The sequence below is a fragment of the Podarcis filfolensis genome (genome assembly GCF_964270895.1).
Source record: "Podarcis filfolensis genome assembly, chromosome: 15".
Taxonomy (NCBI): Eukaryota; Metazoa; Chordata; class Lepidosauria; order Squamata; family Lacertidae; genus Podarcis; species Podarcis filfolensis.
This window is the reverse complement of record NC_139618.1, coordinates 21,325,788-21,343,613: the sequence shown is the minus strand read 5'-3', so window position 1 is coordinate 21,343,613 and position 17,826 is coordinate 21,325,788. Positions and strand designations below refer to the sequence as shown.

The following is a 17,826-nucleotide window of genomic DNA, read 5'->3' as shown; positions in this document are numbered from 1 at the left end:
CTCTCTCGGCCAGTAAAGCGAGATGAGCGCTGCAACCCCAGAGTCATCCGCGACTTGACCTAATGGTCAGGGGTCCTACTTTACTGTTACCTTTAGGTGGGAGAATGATGGCAATGAATAGGGGAACGCTTTGAAGATAAAGGTGATGAGAAGGAGTGTGTATGACCATGCTCATGCCACACATTTAAAGTACCGTGATACCACTTTGGGCAGCCATGGTTTCCCCCAAAGAATCCTGGGAACTGTAGTTTGTTAAGGGTGCCGAGAGTTGTTAGGAGGCTTTTAGTCCTCTCCCAGAGCTACAGAGCTGTTTGACAATCAATCCCTCTTTATACGGAACTCTGGGAATTGCAGCTGTGTGAGGGGAATAAGGGGACTCCGCTAGATTGGTGTAGAAAAAGCAATTTATATGTGTTGTGTATGCGATATAACATTGTGCCACCAGATGGCACTGTGGAGTCCCGTTTTTCCCTACCGGATTTCCCTGTTTAAATTTACAACGGGCTTAACCGAAACACTTCTTCGATGTGTCTAGATCCAGCCAGGGTCTTCTAACAGCCCACAGCACCCTTAACAAACTGCAGCTCCCGTAATTCTTTGGGGGAAGCCATGGCCATTTAAAGTGGTATCATAGGGCTTTAAACGTATGGTGTGAATGTGTCCTAGCCTGACTTTCTTCTGTTTTGGGGATCTGCAGGTTGGGGTGCATTCCTCAAATCCTTTGCCAGCCTTCTTGTTTCCTAGCCTACCAATTATGAAGTGGTCCAGAATGTCTGTAACTTCCTGCCCTCCTGCAAACAGCTTTTCTTGCAGTGTGATGAAATGTCAGCAGCAATGAGATTTGCCTTCAATGCAATACTCAGTCAGAGTGCAAGAAGCCTGCACCTTTGTGCACTCTTCTTGCATAGGCTTCAGTCTGAGGCCACAACCTCCCCGTGCATGTAAAGTGCTGAGGTGCCACAGTCCTGGTTTCCCCCAAAGAATTCTGGGAGCTGTCATTTGCTAAGGGTGCTGAGAGTTCTTGGGGGACCCTTATTCCTCTTCCAGAGCTGCCGCTTCCAGAGTGGTTTGGCAATCTGTGCCTCTTCACAGAGAATTCTTGCAAGCGTTCGCCCATCTTCAGTGTGGGTAGCAGCAATGGTAATACAGGCATCAAATCCCACACAGGACTTGGCTTTTATAACAAAGCTGACGAGCTGCAAATGCGGTGTAGACGTTCAAGGCTTCATGATTCTTTTTCTTCTTCTCCTCCTTCCTTGGGAGTAAAGATTGGGCAAACAGAATGTCATGGGGAGACTGCTCTGAGCCACCGAAGAGCAGAAATTTGCTCGCTAACATTCATGAGTGGATAGAAGAAAGCATGGTTGGCTTTGCATGCAGTGACTGAGCTTACTGCTTTTAGCAGGATGCAAATCTAGCCATCAAGAATTTGGCTGGACACTTGTGCTCAACTTTGGGGGTGAGTGGGGAGGCCCTTGCACGTGTTGTGTACATTACAGCAGCATCCTTTTAAGACCATTGACTTAATCACTTTCCTCGACTGATGTGCTCTTTCTACTTGTGGAGTAGAAATACACTTGCCTTCAGAATGCTCTGCTTGCTCAGCACAGATCTACCTTAGATCTACCTCTGTTGCTGGTAATCTACAGAGATTCCTGCCTGTGAATCTGTGGTGGTGGTTGGTGCCCCTTGGGGCTGTTAGGATGAAGGCCAGGGCAGTGAAGTTAGAGAGTCAGGAGTGGCAGGGTTAACCTGTGACGGGAGCTTTTTAATTGTGGTTCCCTGGTTGTGGAATGCCCTCCCCGGTGAGGTGCGCCTGTCTCCGTCCTTAATAGCCTCCAGGAAGAATTTGAAAACACCCCTGTTTACCCAGGCATTTGGTAGCTGAAGGATACTGTTCCTGGCAATCCTGTGCTCACTGGACAGAAGAATAGTTTCAATTGCAATTGCGTTTTGATGCTTTTTATGGTGTTTTTGTTTTTTTAGAGTGTCTATTTTAGAATGCTTTTGTTTTTAAATTGTGTATCCGTTTGCCACCCTAGGCACCTTGGAGAGGAAGGAAGGCCTATAAATAAAATAAATAACAATAGGCAGAGCAATAAATTGACCTAAACTAGACGGTTTCATTAACCATGTCAGCACTTACCGGCTTGCATCTCTCGGTTCTGAGATCCCTCTTCCACCGTCTTCCTTTTCCTATGTCCTTTCATCTCTTTCATCTCTTTCTCTTCCCTGTTTCGCTCAGCTACAGTGCCCAGAGTTCCCTGCGAAGAGACGAATTGGTTGTTATACCATTCTGGGAATTGTAGCTCTGGGAAGGCAATTCTCAGCACACCTCTCAGCAACTCTCAGCACACTTAACAAGCTACAGGTCCCAGGATTCTTTGGGGTGGGGGTGGGATAATGACTATTGAAAGTGTTATCATAGTGCTTGGGGTGCGTAATATGAATGTAGCCTATGTCCTTCCTTAGAAGCCGGAAAAGGGTAATGGGAAGTTATGAGTTGTAGCCAACTCAATTCCAATCAGAGTAGATCCATCGAAATTAGTATGAGCCTAAGCTCTGGTTGCAACCCTCTCAAGTGCATCACTAAAAGGTGGATTCTGTTCAGCATCCAAAATACTTCAAGAGGCCAAGTCTGAGCTGACTGAAGGAACGACAGGATGTTCTACCATTTTTTTGTGATTATCGCTGGACAAATAGCAAGGGTTAATGAAAAGCCCATATTGTATAGAATCAAGTGTGTTTTAAAGGGACAGTTGGTGCATTTTCTCCCCTTCACTGGGCAGCCGGTTTCGATGCTAGAAAAGGCAGCATGATCGAAAGAGACAATTGCCATATAGCCCTGGAGAGCCATTATCAGACTGAGAAATCTTCCCATCTCCTTACTTTTCAGATACAAATGTGGCAACAAAGCAATATATTTTAGGCTGGATTGATAATCTGTATGTGTTTGTTTCTCCTTTATGGGGTCAGAAGGATCAGGCAGAGGCAAATAGTACTACTTCAGTTCTCTGGGAAATACCCTTAGCCCAACAGAGAAAGCACCATGCATGTTGGCATTTGCAGCAGTTTTTCAGCAGTGCCAGAAACACTTGTGCTGGACAGGAGCACAGATGCAAAAAAATGGATATTTGTGTTCATCCAGTGAATATTCTCCACCAGAACAGAAAACAGAAACGTGTGAAGCAGCTCTGGGTGTTCTCTTTTGGTGAGAAACATATTGGTGAGGAAACAAATGGGGGAAGACATTAGCATTTGCTCCAATGTTCAATGTACTCTGTTCTCTGGTACTTCAAAGCCCCCTTTTCTTATTTTGGACAGATTGGGAGGCAGGATCGACTTTTAACATCTTCTGAATGTGCACAGCTATCCTGTCAGTTTCAGATTCCATCCCCATAACTCTTAAAACCAAATCTCTCTGTGCCATGGTTGGAAAAGCATGACTGTAAATGCACACACATGGACCCACTGTTCCAACACTCTGCTTTCATTATGTTCTCTCGACCTCCTCAGTTAGCAACATCTGCTCTGAGCAGAGGAATGTAGGCTATCCCCAAGTGTTTTTCATATATTTTATAAGATCAGCAACCAGCACACCCTCTTTCGGAAGCCTTTGCTGGTCTTACTTTTGACAGAATGAAAGAATACAGTGGTACCTCGGGTTACATATGCTTCAGGTTACATACGCTTCAGGTTACAGACTCCGCTAACCCAGAAATAGTGCTTCAGGTTAAGAACTTTGCTTCAGGATGAGAACAGAAATCGTGCTCTGGGGTCGCAGTGGCAGCTAAAGTGGTGCTTCAGGTTAAGAACAGTTTCAGGTTAAGAACTGACCTCCAGAACAAATTAAGTACTTAACCCGAGGTACCACTGTATATCGTTCTGCAGCACAGGCATAAGCAGGAATTTTGTTGAGATTTACCGTATTTTTCGCTCTATAGGACGCACTTTTTCCCCTCCAAAAATGAAGGGGAAATGTGTGTGCGTCCTATAGGGCGAATGCAGGCTTTCACTGAAGCCTGCAGAGTGAGAGGGGAGAGCCCCAGCGCCAGCTCCACAAGGTCGGGGGACAGAGGGAGGCGGAACGCCGCCATCCCGCTGTCTACCGAAGTGGTTTGGAGGCTGATGGCGGGGAGACCCCGCCGCCAGCCCCGCAAGCTCCGGGGACAGTGGGGAGGCGCAGCGCGTCTCCCCGCTGTCCCCGGACCTGGTCTGAGGGCGGGCGGCAGGGAGAAGAGCGCTTCTCCCCGCTGCCGGCACCACAAGCGCCTGGGGGGGAAATAATTTTTTTTCCCTTTATTTCCCCCCCAAAAAACTTGATGCGTCCTATGGGCCGGTGCGTCCTATGGGGCGAAAAAACGGTATTCCTTTATTCCTTAACTTTATATACTGCTTGATTATTTTTAAAAACCCTCAAAGTGGTTTGCAAAAAGAAGAAAGCAATAAAATTATTATCCCCCAAATCTATTGAAAACATAAAAAAACAATGATAAGCAAAAAAGCAGATTAAAATGTCTGTTGCTAGACAAAGGTCACACTCGATGATCTTCATGGCCAAGCAGGGATTTGAACCCTTGTCTCCCACGTCCTAGTTGGACAATCTAACTACCACACCACACTGGCATAGAACAGTGCATGAATCAGCATGATTCAGTCCGTGGAATGGAACATGAATCAGCAGCGTTCCTGACAAGATAACGGGAAGATAGCTGGCAGGGTGGTGGGGGTGTAAAATCAGTGAGGTGAGGCTAAGGAGATTCTGAGGTGGTGTTAAACTGAGAATAAAGCTCTCCATCGAACCTATAATTTGAAAGTGCTCTTTCTTCCCCTTCCCACATACTTAATTGCTGTTGCTATTTCTCTTCGTTTGCACTTGCCTTGCTGTCGTCTTCCTTGTAATGTCAATGTGGGGCTGGCATCCTGCATTTTTAGAGGCACTTCTGTAGCCTTTCAGCCCTCTTGCTTTATCTTCAAGTCAAGTCGTCTGGGCTCCCCTGTAAAACGGCATCACAAAAAATGCTTATTGAGCACAAAACATGGTAATGTCTCTGCCCTGGTTCCGGGAAGTGTTTGAAACCTGTTCCTCCTCCTGAAATACATTTCCTTTAAACAAAATGTGCAATCACATCCTAATCAAAAGGGCCTGTCAGGATAGATGCTGCTCCTCCCTGTCTCTGCTGGGCTTGAAACGGTTTGCTGGTGGTGCTTCAGAATGACTTTCTGGGATGTCCCTGTGCGCCATGTTGACTTGTGATTTTGTGCGGGGAGCCTTATCCATTCTCCTCCTTTTATTCATTTATACCCTGCCTTTTCTTCCAGAACTGGGACTTAATGCCGAAATTAAATCAAAACAAACACAGATAAAACACAGAAAGCGAAAAATGTATAGAAACAATAGTTTAAAAGTAATTAAACCACAATGGAATCAAAATGATGTATTGTTGTTTCAATTTCTGTGATTTTTAAATCCATATTACTGAGACTTTTGAAGACTGCAAGTGTTGTTTTTCGCCTTGGCAGCTAATTGTTTGGGAATAAGAGTTTGCAGGCTGTAAGTGTCTGGAATGTGCAAGATGAATAAATAAGCAGTGCATAATGTGTGATTTAAACTTGCTAACTAGCCATGACCCTCTTTTCTGTATCTTCCCATAATTTGGGAAACGGTGATCTAGATCGTTAAAGCTTCTTATCTGGGACTTCAGGTAGACATCTGTGTTTTAGAAATGGGGGTGTTGCTTGATATGCTTGTGTTGTGTGCATTGCTCTGTTAAGGAGAGCTAATTAGTTCCTTTTAGCGCAGTCTCCTTGCAGAGGTAGCTGACCTCTTGTTAATCCTAGATTAAGTTCTTAACTGAGAACTGGCTCTTTGTGTGTCCCACTTAAAGTTGTTGACACTCTGCTCTCGAAAGATCTTTTTGCTGCCTCTCCTTACTTCCCTTCCAGCACCGGTGAGTGCAGTTGTACAGTATCTACTCTGTTCCCGCTACTGTTCCGCGTGAAGCCGAGTTTGCCAGCCATAGCCTCTCCTGCTACAAAACAATCACAAACATTGGCTTTATTTTACTTGTGAGCAAACTGAGGGAAGTGACTGGGAGGGATGTTAATCATATGAAGCTGCCTTGCATTGAGTCACTTCATTGGTCCATCAGCATCTTTTGCTCTGGTAGCAACCATCCATGTCTCAGACAAGCCCGATACCCAAGTGAGATTCCAGGGGTTCCAGGCATTTTGCCCAGGGCTCATGTTCCCTTTTGGAAATGAGGCACAGCAGAGACTGTGGTGTCTTTATGATCTATGGTTTATTTACACACATTTTTACAACCTGAGCCTATGCTGGAGTGGTTCACAGCATTGAGGGGGTCTTGCTTCTCCCATGGCAGCAGTTGTGGATTCAAACAGAAATCAACCATCATGCTTTTACCCTTTCTCCAGCTTTGCTGATTTTACCATCCTGCTTTTTCCTCCCAGGCCACATCACAGCCAACTTTTAAAATTCTATTTCATGCTCTGCCTTTGTTTTCAAACTAACCCTGAGCCGAAGGTTACTTTTGGGTACAATTCTAGCTAACATTTCTCAATTATCTTCTTCCCCACTTGCTTTTCTTGCGAAACCTCAGAAATCATTTCACTTAGAGACAAGGGGTTGGGTGAGAGGTTGACGAGCTTTTCTCTTTCGACAGAGATGTTGCTTCCATGGAGGATCTGGTTGGGGTCAGGGAGGAGATTTTACTCAGGGCTCACCTGCTAGCAAATCCTGCAGAGTTTTTGTTTGCATTTTCTTCCAGCAGTTCTGAAGCATCATGGTTCCTTTACCAGTGGCTGCAAATTCATGCATGGTAACGAGCTGAAATTTTCATACATTTCCTATGCAACCCACCTTACCCCAGGAGGTCAAGGTGGGTGTCATATTCTGCAAGTAGCTTCCTGTTCCCAAGGCTTGCTTGCCACTTGAGGCTGTCTTTTGGACCAACCTTGAGAATGCCCTCGGCAAAGTGAGACACCAAGCAACATTTCGGACCTCAATAGAAGAAAATGTGTGCATTTTTAAATTTCGGGGAAAAGATGAACCTTTGAGTACAACACCCTATGCGTCAGGTCTAGCATCCGCTCCATCAGGCCTCCTCTCTCCTCATCAGTCTCCTGGGGACAGCCATTCCATCAGACTGCTTCAATGAGAGAGATAGGAAGCAGGGCTCATTTCACCAGCTTTGCTGGAGGCTCAGCTCTGTTGGGCACTGCCAGTGTTAGAAATTAGCCAGGCGCCAGGTGTGTTTTGTGACTAGCGTGGCTCCCACTGCAACCTTGTGAAAATCTTTGGATGCCGGGATGGCAACTGGGGAAAGCAAAATGTCACTTTAGAGAAGGATCTGAAATATTATCTTTGAAGCCTGAATTTGTTTTATTTTGCATTGTTTTATTTGATGTTTTAAAGTGTTGTAAATCATTTTCAGATTTGTTCTCTAAAATATAAAGTGGTATAGAAATGAATGAATAATCACAATATTCATCGGGGGGAAATGGTACCCATTGTGGTGACCGTAGACTAGGTTTAAGTTGTGATTTGGTAATTAGCTTATATATCTGACTTTGTAACACTGGGCACTCCTGCCCCTGAACTGTGCCAGCTGCATTATGGGAACAATTGTTTAGAAATTATTGCCTGAGTTTTTGTTTTTATTTTCCTCTTCTGTCCCTCTGAGCCTGTGGGCAGGGACTGTCTTGTTTTGAAGCTCTGGGAGCAGTGGCAGACCTTGGGACCTCAATTTTCAGCAGCACCCTGTGAGATGGCAAAATTCTGTGGTCCCAGTTCCCCACCCGCCGCCTCTTGCTTTCTATTCTACATCATAGCTGCAGTGACCCTCAGGCTCTGTGCCCAGTGCGACTGAATAGGTTGCACTCCCCTAAATTCACCTCCTGGGAGCCCTTTTGGATGAAGTGCAGTGTACAAATGCTCCAAATAAATAAATATTGTAAGGTACTATCCTGTAGAAATGTGATCAACTTAGAAAAAGGGAAAATAAGGCTAAAGTACAAAGCTATTGCCTGTTTAAAATTGGAGGAATTCAGAAGATTTCATCTCTAATGGAGTTTTATCGGGTGGACTTCTTTTACACTCTAAAGTCCATGGTTTGGTTTACGAGGCCCCCAGAAAACACTCTCAGTTGATGCATTAAATTTTCCTCTACTGAGGCAGGATCTTTATAATCCTGACTGCTGAGTGACTGGACTGCCTCTCACGCTTTCCTCATCAGCCTCGGGCTTTAATTACCTGGACAGGCGAGTCATTTCCCATCACCTGAGAGATGTAATATTAATGGAGGAGATGGGGTTACGGCTGAGGCAGCTAAACAGAAGCCTTGGCAAAATTGTGGGGGGGAAAGGGACTGTGCTAAAGTATCTGTGGCCTCAGTCTCTGCTACCAGGCAAAAAGTGCCTTTCCGTCGTCCACGTGCTTTGAAATTTCTTCTGTGTGTGGCAATAATTTCATTTCCATGTGAATTGCCCAAGAAGATGAGTTGCTTGAGAACTGTAAAACAACAACTGACAGACAGAGCATGGAAACCTCTTGTTAAAGAATCTGATTCCAACACGTTTTGATGATGATGTTGATGAATAGTCAAAGAACACAGAAAACAGAGAAGCTTTTCAACAAAGATAATGGCTGGACATGACCATGGTTCCTTGTTACGATACTGAATGAATCAGATGCATTTTCTTCCCCAAACTTGTCTGCTCTATAAGAAATGCCTGTATTGTGGGAGGGATGCGGGGGGGGGGGGGTAGTACTTAAAATTAGAGATGAGGACTTAACAAGCCTGAGAACACTTTGTGAGTTTATGGCAAAGGTGAGATTTGAACAAGGATCTTGCAGGTTCCTAAATCAGTTCCTAAACGGATACATTTGTACAGAAATAATTACCAAAAATAAAAAAACCCTATGCATCAGACAAGTTTTCTGCAATTTGGTTTATTTTTTAATATTGCCCCCCCCCATAATTTTTATTCTTTTGCAGGTAAATACAAGAACAACCTATAACTACAGTAACTTGTCCAGTGGTACATTCTTATTAAGTTTCATATGCAGTACACAGCTTCCATCTTCCCTTAAGTCAAAGGGATATCTTGAAAGATACTTTGGGATGAACAATCTGAATCTCCTTTAAAGCAATATCCTTGTATACGTTTTCGATGCTCCTCCGTGTTGTTTTGTATTCTAATGAAACTAGTAAGAATAGTTTTTGTAACAACATGGATAATCGCCAAACGCCAAACAGTTAACACGCACCAGAGAACTTGTAACTGTGTGCTACTTATGCTTTAACACCCTCTTCCAAAAATCAACCTCTTGGCTTTTATTCCTGCTTTTTATGTTTGTCTCAAAACTTGCAACACTCTGCAATCAAAGTGCCAAAGAGAGCAGAGAGTAATAAACAATTCTTTAAAGTGAGCAAAATTCTCCATATACAGAGCTTGCAGTTCATGTGTGCCGGTTTAAGTATTTATGGTTAAGCAAAGACCCGAAGGTTTCTGAAAGTATGTATTATTCTGCCATGGCAGCAATTTGCTGTTCGCTGCAGTTCTTAAGTGCTGCCTCTTCTATTATTAACGTTCCTTCCATCGTTGTCTCCAGCATTTATAGGATGCATTCTTTGCTAGGACTGGCACTCAAAAGTGGGATGTAAGATAACTTGCTGTCTGGGTTTGTCTTGCCATTGGTAGAGCGAAGCAAGCGGCTGGTGCATTTTCTTTTGTTTCTCAGCGCAGTGGGCTGGACTGCTTTTACAGCTAAGCACTGGTCCAGATGTACGCTAGAAGGGTTTGAGAGCATGTCATGCAATAGTGTTTCCTTGTCCTGCTGGTCTCGGAAATTTTTGGGTTACAATAAGCTGTGTGGAACTCAAAAGCTTTGTCTTTCTGATAACACTAATCATCTCAGGGCTGCTGATGACTTCTAATCTTTAAACGTCCTTCAAACTTCTTCACAGATTTGAGGGTTATAAATGATCCCTAAAACTATATACGTTAAAGAGCTGCTGCTTGAATGTTTTAAGTTTTAAATCTCACAGTAGATGGAGCCCCCCAAATCCTACTTAACATGCATGTGCCATCGGAACGCTAAGGCAGAGGGATCTTAATTTATGAGTCCATCCTTAAAGAGAAGTTGTCATAAAGCTTTTGCTGTAGACTTGGTGGAGTGCCTCTTGTCACAATCCACCTTCAGCCGCTTCTCTCTAGCCTAGCCCAAGATCTGTGTTTGCCATGAATTCTGTGTGGTGGGCTGGTTAAGAACGTTTGACTAGGACCTCGGATTCTGGGTTCGAATTCAGTCACACATTGGGTGTCCCTGGGCCAGCTACTGCATCTCAACCTTGCCTATCTCACAGGATTGTTGTGAGGAAGAATCGGGAGGGAACCATGTACCCCACCTTGAGCTCCTTGGAGGAAAGGTGAGATGGAAAATGAAACCAGCATCTTCAGGGCTGTTATTGCTTGTCCTCCTGCTAGTTCTTCCCTCTAGTCCAGAATCACGCCTAAGTTGTAACTGTGAATTTGGCACATGGTGCTGCTATAATTTCAGTTAATGTCTCCTGCTACTGCTGGTTTCTTCCTGCTAACCAGACAACAAATGTGTGTCAGGACATCTCTTTGCAGGGTAGATAGCAAGAACTGAGCACTGTCTGGAAAGAGATAGATGGTAGCCCTATCTTTAAAATATTGCATCTGGAAGTGGTGATGGTTAGGATTTATTTGTCGCTCACAATGTAATGCCTTTTGAACTCAAGACATTTCCATCAGTATTCTTCAGATTCTGGCTCCTGGTTTGAGTGTGTGACATGTTTTTCTTCTGTAGGTGTACATGTTAAGAGTCCCTCCATGCCTTCCACAGCAGTTATGTTTGTTGTGGTTAGAATGTTAGCAGTGAGTAAGCAAAGTGCAAATGGACGACAGCCATCCTTATATTGGCCACTTTCACACCATACTTTTAAAGCACATTGAAGCCACTTGAAAAAGTCATGGCTTCTCCAAAGAATCCTGGGAAGAGTAGCTTGTTAAGGATCCTGAGATTTTCCCCCTATTCCCCTCACAGCGCTACATTTCCCAGAGATCCCTGAGGGACTGATTTCTAAATCACTCGGAGAATTGTAGCTCTACAAGGGAAACAGGTGTCTCCTAACAATTCTCAGCACCCTTATCAAACTACAGCTCCCAGAATTCTTTAGGGGAATCAACAGCTGATTGAAGTGTATCACAGTGCTTTAAATGTTTGGCGTGAAAGTGGCCATCCTCAGGTATTTGAGGACATGTTGTGTTTACGGTTTAAATGGCAGTCATTGTTTATATGCTGGTGTTACACTTGTAACATGGCACCGCTCATCAATTTAAGGTTGGAGAGCACAGAAGGTGCTTGTGAAGCCCGTAGCATCCCCCCCCCTTACTGAATTTTTTAAAAGGAGAGTTCTGCTGGCCAGGGTAAGAGCTTATTTATCCCCTGGTAAAATATACCACTGCTGGGATGCAGAATTCCGAGAAAAATCATCCTGTACCACTTTTGAATTCCCTACCCTGCTGCAAGTGAACGGCAAGATCTTGCAACGGTTGTGCTGAAATGCGCATGGTGCTGAAGTCGTCCTCTCGTTTGCCGCCGCCCCCGCCCGGTTTAACCCCTCCGGACCCGAGAGGGAACCGCTAAAACCGGAACCCCTGGCCAGCCCCGTGCAGAGCAGGCGTGCATAATTGAGGACGGCGCGACTGCACCATAGGGTTGCATTATGTAAACAGGCAGCGAGCAAGCGCTCCCTGTGTGCGCCAGTGTGTGCGCGCCTGTGCTGCTGCCTGTGTCTGTATGTGTGTGTGTGCGCGCGCGTGCGTGTGTGCGAGAGAGAGAAGGGAACAGGCAGGAGGGAGACGGCGGCACAAGCTGGCAAAAGTCTTGAGGGGGGTGCAAAGGGGCGGCCGTAGGCGAGGACCGGCTATGGCTGGGCACACGCAGCTCTGGCGCGCTGCAGAGAGAGGGGGCTCCCTTCTGGAGTAAGCCCCCCCTTCCTTGAGGGGGGGTGAGGAAGAAGGGCTTTCAAGATGGTCCGGGAGGGGCACGGCCCTTTCACCTCCTCACTGGCCCACTCCCCTCTCTGCCCCCAACCCCCACCGCCCAACTGCATGAATGAATGAACTCCCAGCTGCTCCACTGTATGCTACTAGTCCCTAATGGCTACCAGGTTAGTGGCGCGCTCTGCTCTTTCCTCCAGTCGCTCTCTGCCTGCCTCTCTCTCTGTCCATCCGTCCGTCCGTCTCTCTTTCTTGCTCTCTGAGCGATCTAGTTGCCCATGTGCGCCTCCGCGGGTCCTTTTTGTACATGTTTATGTCGGGGACTTTCTGTGCGGAGGGAGAGAGAAAGAGAGAGAGAAAGATTGGTGCCAGAGGCATACGGTTCCCTGCTTGAATAAATCCGGAGTCCATGTTGGTGGCGCCGGCTGCTGCTTCTGTTCTCTGCTGGGGATGGGGGGAGTGTGCGGCGGAAGGCTGAGCATGAAAGCAGCCAGTGTGACATCATGTTGCAGAGATGCCTCTTCTCTCTCCCCCCCATCTCTTCTTTGGTTGGGGTGGTAGGGTTCAGTCCCCCCCTCCATCCTCTGCAGCAGCCACCATCACACTCTCTTTGCAATTGAAGAGTGAAGCAGTGATTTCTGTGGTCTTTCTGCCTCCCTTCTTTGCTTCTGGGAAGAAGAGACAGGCAATATGCTCCTGGTGTTTTGCAGCCTTTTGAACAGAGAGAAAAGGGGGTTGAAGGTGGAGATTTGGTTGATTTCTCAGTGCGTCATGCAGCAGCAGTTGGGTCTGCTCTGTGTGCGCTTGTGTGCCCATGTGCTCCCTGGCTGTGAGCTCCCCATCCCCCCCCCAATCCTGCTTACACACACACACACACACACACACACACACACACACTTTCCCCCTTTTTGCCTAGGGTATATTTCTCCCAAGGATGACAGGAGGAGACAAAGGGGGCTGGCTATGAGAGTCTGACACACCATCTCCTTTCACGGCTTGCAGTGCTGGAGGCGGGTGTTAGTGATGATGATGAAGGGGACTGTCTGAGATGGTTAAGGACAGGGAGGAAGATGGGCGGTGGAGGTGTGTGCCTGTGTCATTCCGCCCCCTCCGCTCTCGCTTCATCTGCTTGCCTTTTTTTTTTTGTCGTTGTCATCTTCTTCCTAGAAATGAGCACATGCGGGAAAGACTTTGCTGCACACACCCCTTTCTGCAATTGTAGCTGCACCAGGAGTAAATAATAAATCTCTGCTCAAGGGAGATGGGAGTGTCTTCTGGGGATGTGGTTCCAGCCCTGTGGGAGGAAATTAAGAGTCCCAGTATTTCATGTTAAATCTCAGGATAACTTTTTTGTTTTGTTGTTTTCTATTAATAAAGAGATGCTTAGGCTGTAAATGCAGTCTAGAGAAGCCTCCTTTTGTAATTTATTTACTTATTAACTGCATTTCTAATCCACCTGCAATGTGAGGGTTTGGACTTGATGACCCTCCCACCTCTATGATTCTATGACCTTTTCCTCCAAGGAGCTTGAGGCGGCATACATGGCTTTCCACCTCATTTAATCCCCACAACAACCCTGTGAGGTAGGTTAGGCTGAGAGGCAGTGGCTGGCTCAAGGACACCCAGGAAGCTTCATGGCTGAATGGGTGTGTGAGCCCTGGCAGGTCCTAGTTTGACACTCCAACCGGTATACCCAACTGGGAACCACCACCACGACTGATCAAGCCCTTGCAAATTGAATGCATGATGGTGAGCATGTTCCATGGGACATGCATTGCTCCTTGCTGACCTTCAATAGCCTGAAACATAGTTTGTATTTACAGTCGTACTGTACTAGTTTATAAGTGTTATGTAGGTTTGGCTTGGTGAATGCAGAGTAAGAGACTGACTGCAGAGACTGGAGGGACAGGCAGGGGAGTGAGGTGGGAGAGAAGCAGGATAGTAAATGAAAGGAGTGTCAGATAACCCCTGCAAAGTAAATGGAGTTGATCCCGCTTGCTCAACACTGAAGATCACCGTGTCTTCTTTTAGCCTGTGAAAGTTGATCCCGGTTGAACTGCAGGTAGATGTTGTCAGATGCTTGCTGCATCTCCCTGCTCCGGGAAAGACAATCTCTCTCCTGCCACCCACACCCTATCCCTAGCAGGATGTAACACCCTCCAACATACATGAGAGTGTCCTCAGGAAACTCATAAACATTACATGCTGCAAAAAGAAAAAAGGATTTGGCTGTCTGTTCCGTTGCTGTCTGTACAAGCTGTTACCACTGTGTATCTGTCATGGCAAGCTGGCTCAAAGTCAGGCCAGTTCCCCAAGAAATGGAGAGCTGTTGGAGACAATAAAACTAGGCTGTTGTTTTGCGCAGATATTTTGAAATACAGTTTTGAGTTCTAATGAGTTGTGAGTCAAATTATCTCAAGGTGCAGTGGGATTCCACCTCTGGCTAATATTTTTAAGCTACACCCCCCCCCCCCGGCTTGGTAATGTCTTCAAATATCCCAGCTGATCCAGTTAGGTATATGCTATTGTTGTGAATCCAAAACCCCATATTAATGTATTGAAATTGCAAAAGAGGAAATTACCTCCAAAGTGCAAGCTAGTTTTACCAGGACTTGCAGAACATGAAATGCAGAGCTTTCTTGATACAGTATGTAGAAATAGGGATGCTTTTGGGTTGCACCGTTCATTAAGAACTGATGCCAGTGTTTCAAACTCCGATTGTTCTAGGTGCATTTTGCAACAGGGAATTTCATTAGCGCGAGCAGTTTCTGACCTCTGGCCCAAGACTTCAGATTAAAACTGCAGAGTGGAAGGAATGGAAGACCTTTTTCTGCCCTCCCCACTTCCAGCTACTCTTTGAAGACTGGAGAAGAAACCCTCTTAAGAATATTAGGGGGGGCAGGTGAAGGACCAGAGCACGTGAAAAATGAACATAATATTTTAGCTGCAGTTCATTCATTTTCAGCTTTGTATTTTTGTTATAAAAAGTGTGCCTAGACATTCCGTTGTTGCACCCATAACCTAGGTTTAATGTACCATTTAGCTCCTGGCTTTCATATCTCAGTTTCTAACACTGACTGATGCTTAGGAAGTGTTATCAGTTTGCATGCTCTTTATGCCAATAGTCATTAGTCTAACAAGACTTATTTCCTTACTAATTTTGAGTTACCTTCTGGGAGCAGTATAGTGCACCTGGAAACAGAGAGCTATTGCTATATTGATCATAGATGCACTAACTGTTGCAGCAGGAAAGGAGGATATTCTGAGAGAGTTTACATACAGATGTGTGCGGTTTTCAACTTGGAATAACTTACTTCCTGTGCTTTTGAAGAGGCAAGAAGTATGTGCTGCAGAAATAACAGATCCCTCTTACTTTCAATACTGTAGCTAAAAACTGCTATCGTATTTTCAAAGACCCTTTCAGCAGACTCCACATTCTTATTGGGAAGTTTCTACCACGGTATCTAAAGCAGGGTTCCCCAAACTTGGGTCTCCACTTTTTTTGGGACTACAATTCCCATCATCCTTGACCACTGGTCCTGCTAGCTAGAGATGATGGGAGTTGTAGTCCAGCAACAGCTTTGGGAAACCCTGATCTAAGGCCAAAGAAATCCTTTTATTGTTTTTAACCTCTTTGCAAGCCTGAGCTCATTCTGAGCTTTAGCTCCTTTGACATTCACCCTGCAACTGTTGGCTACCCTTGCATACTCCTTTGTGATTTTGCATTTCTTATAGATGCCCTTATTAAATCTCAGCTCATCTATAAGCTCCTTTTGCAGCCATACTGGTTTCTTTAGATGCCTCCCATTTTTCTTTCTTGTCTGCATTTGGGCCTTCAGTATTTCACCTTAAAGAAAACCCTATCTTGGACTCTTTTCTCTTTTAGTGTTTCTGACTCTGGGATTTCACCCAGTTGTTCCTTAAGCTGTTTGAACTTGGCCTTAAAGTCCAGAGTGCATGTCTGACTATACTCGGCTTTCCCTTGCCTCTGTATCCTGAAACCCAGGAAGACATGATCACTTGCTCCCAAGTTTCCCAGTACTTCCACTTCATCAATAAATTCCTCCCTGTTTGTGAGGACCAGGTGCAAGATAGATGATCCCCTAGTTGCTTCTTCCACCTTCTGGGAAATGAAATTGTCCATGAGGCAATTGAAGAATTTGTTGGAGGATTTGAATGTGAAATGAAATTTGGCTGTGTCACCTGCCATAATTTAGAGGAAAGGCAAGTGAGAGGTGACATGATAGAAGTTTATAAAGTTAAAGTACGACATGGATCAAGTGGCTAGAGAAACCCTTTTCTCCTGATGAAGCTGAATGTTGGAATATTCAGCAGAGACAACAGAAAGCACTTCTTTGTACAGCTATGAAACTCATTCCCACAGGAGGCTGTGGTGGACACCAGTATCCCTGAAGGAGCATCTCCACTCCTATCGTTCAGCTGGACGACACTGAGGTCCAGCTCCGAGGGCCTTCTGGAGGTTCCCTCACTGTGAGAAGTGAGGCTACAGGGAACCAGGCAGAGGGCCTTCTCGGTAGTGGTGCCCGCCCTATGGAATGCCCTCCCATCAGATGTCAAAGAAATAAACAATTATCTGACTTTCAGAAGACATCTGAAGGCAGCCCTGTTTAGGGAAGTTTTTAAATGTTTGATGTTTATTGTGTTTTAATATTCTGTTGGGAGCTGCCGAGAGTGGCTGGGGAAACCTAGCCAGATGGACAGATAATTATTATTATTACACCAAGTTGGATGACTTTAAAAGAGGATTGGACCAATTCATGAAGGGCAAGGCTATCAGTGGCTATAATGGCTGTGTTCTACATCAACTGTCAGAGGCATAATGTCTCTGAATACCGGTTTCTGGAAGCCACAGGACATGAGAGTGCTGCTGCGCATGTGTCCAGTTTGCAGGCTTCCTCCAGGCATCTGGTTGGGCACTGTGAGAACAGGATGCTGGACTAGATGAGCCATCGCCCTGATCCAGCAGGGCTCTTCTTATATTCTTCAGGACTGCTTGATGCCTTGCAGGTATAGCAGGTAAACAGTGAGAGAAGCTTTGCTATGCTGCTAGGATTGCCTCTCACCGCTGCAGGGCTCAGGAGCAAGCTGCCCTTTCCCCCTGGCTAATGAGTGGCACCCTAATGAACCGGTAAAAAGTAGGCTGTCCTCCATACAGCGCTCTTGGAAATATTTAACAATATCTGATGGTCAAATAGTAAGCAGTTGATTGACTAGTCTGCTAGGATTAGAGAGTCCAGGTTAATTAACCTCACCAGTGGGAATACAATATCTACATTGGGATTTAAATCTAGTGAATCGTCACAGGAACCCTACTGTTTTCTTACTTTGTTTCAGTGGCTGCTATTTACTAGTGTACATCCACCAAATGTATATTCGTGGCTGGTGGAACAATATATTGTGATATCCAGTACAGTGGTACCTCAGGTTAAGAACATAATTCATTCTGGAGGTCTGTTCTTATCCTGAAACTGTTCTTAACCTGAAGCACCACTTTAGCTAATGGGGCCTCCTGCTGCCGCTGCGCCGCCACCGCGTGATTTTTTTGCTCATCCTGAAGCAAAGTTCTTAGCCCGAGGTACTATTTCTGGGTTGGTGGAGTCTGTAACCTGAAGCGTATGTAACCTGAGGTACCACTGTATTAATATCCTTGCTAAGAAACCTTTTGAAATCCTGAAGACAAATGTTTCAAACATTATACTGTTAATAGCCTCATTCCCTTATTCCCTGGCAGAACTGTAGCATTTGAATGAAAAC

General features: G+C 45.4%; 1 protein-coding gene across 12 annotated transcripts in view; it reads left to right on the top strand.

The window, feature by feature from the left end:
* Positions 1-17,826, top strand: part of GRAMD1B (GRAM domain containing 1B) — a 208,201-nt gene that overhangs the window by 127,166 nt on the left and 63,209 nt on the right. Inside the window, exon 1 of one of the 12 annotated variants that reach the window (XM_083588465.1) lies at positions 11,800-12,221. The exons of 10 other annotated variants lie outside the window; for them this stretch is intronic. In XM_083588465.1, the coding sequence (XP_083444591.1) occupies positions 12,211-12,221 (11 nt within the window). In that variant the 5' untranslated portion in view covers positions 11,800-12,210. Of the gene's footprint in view, positions 1-11,799; positions 12,222-17,826 lie in introns of those variants that run through there. One more of the 12 variants, XM_083588466.1, reaches the window with a different exon arrangement.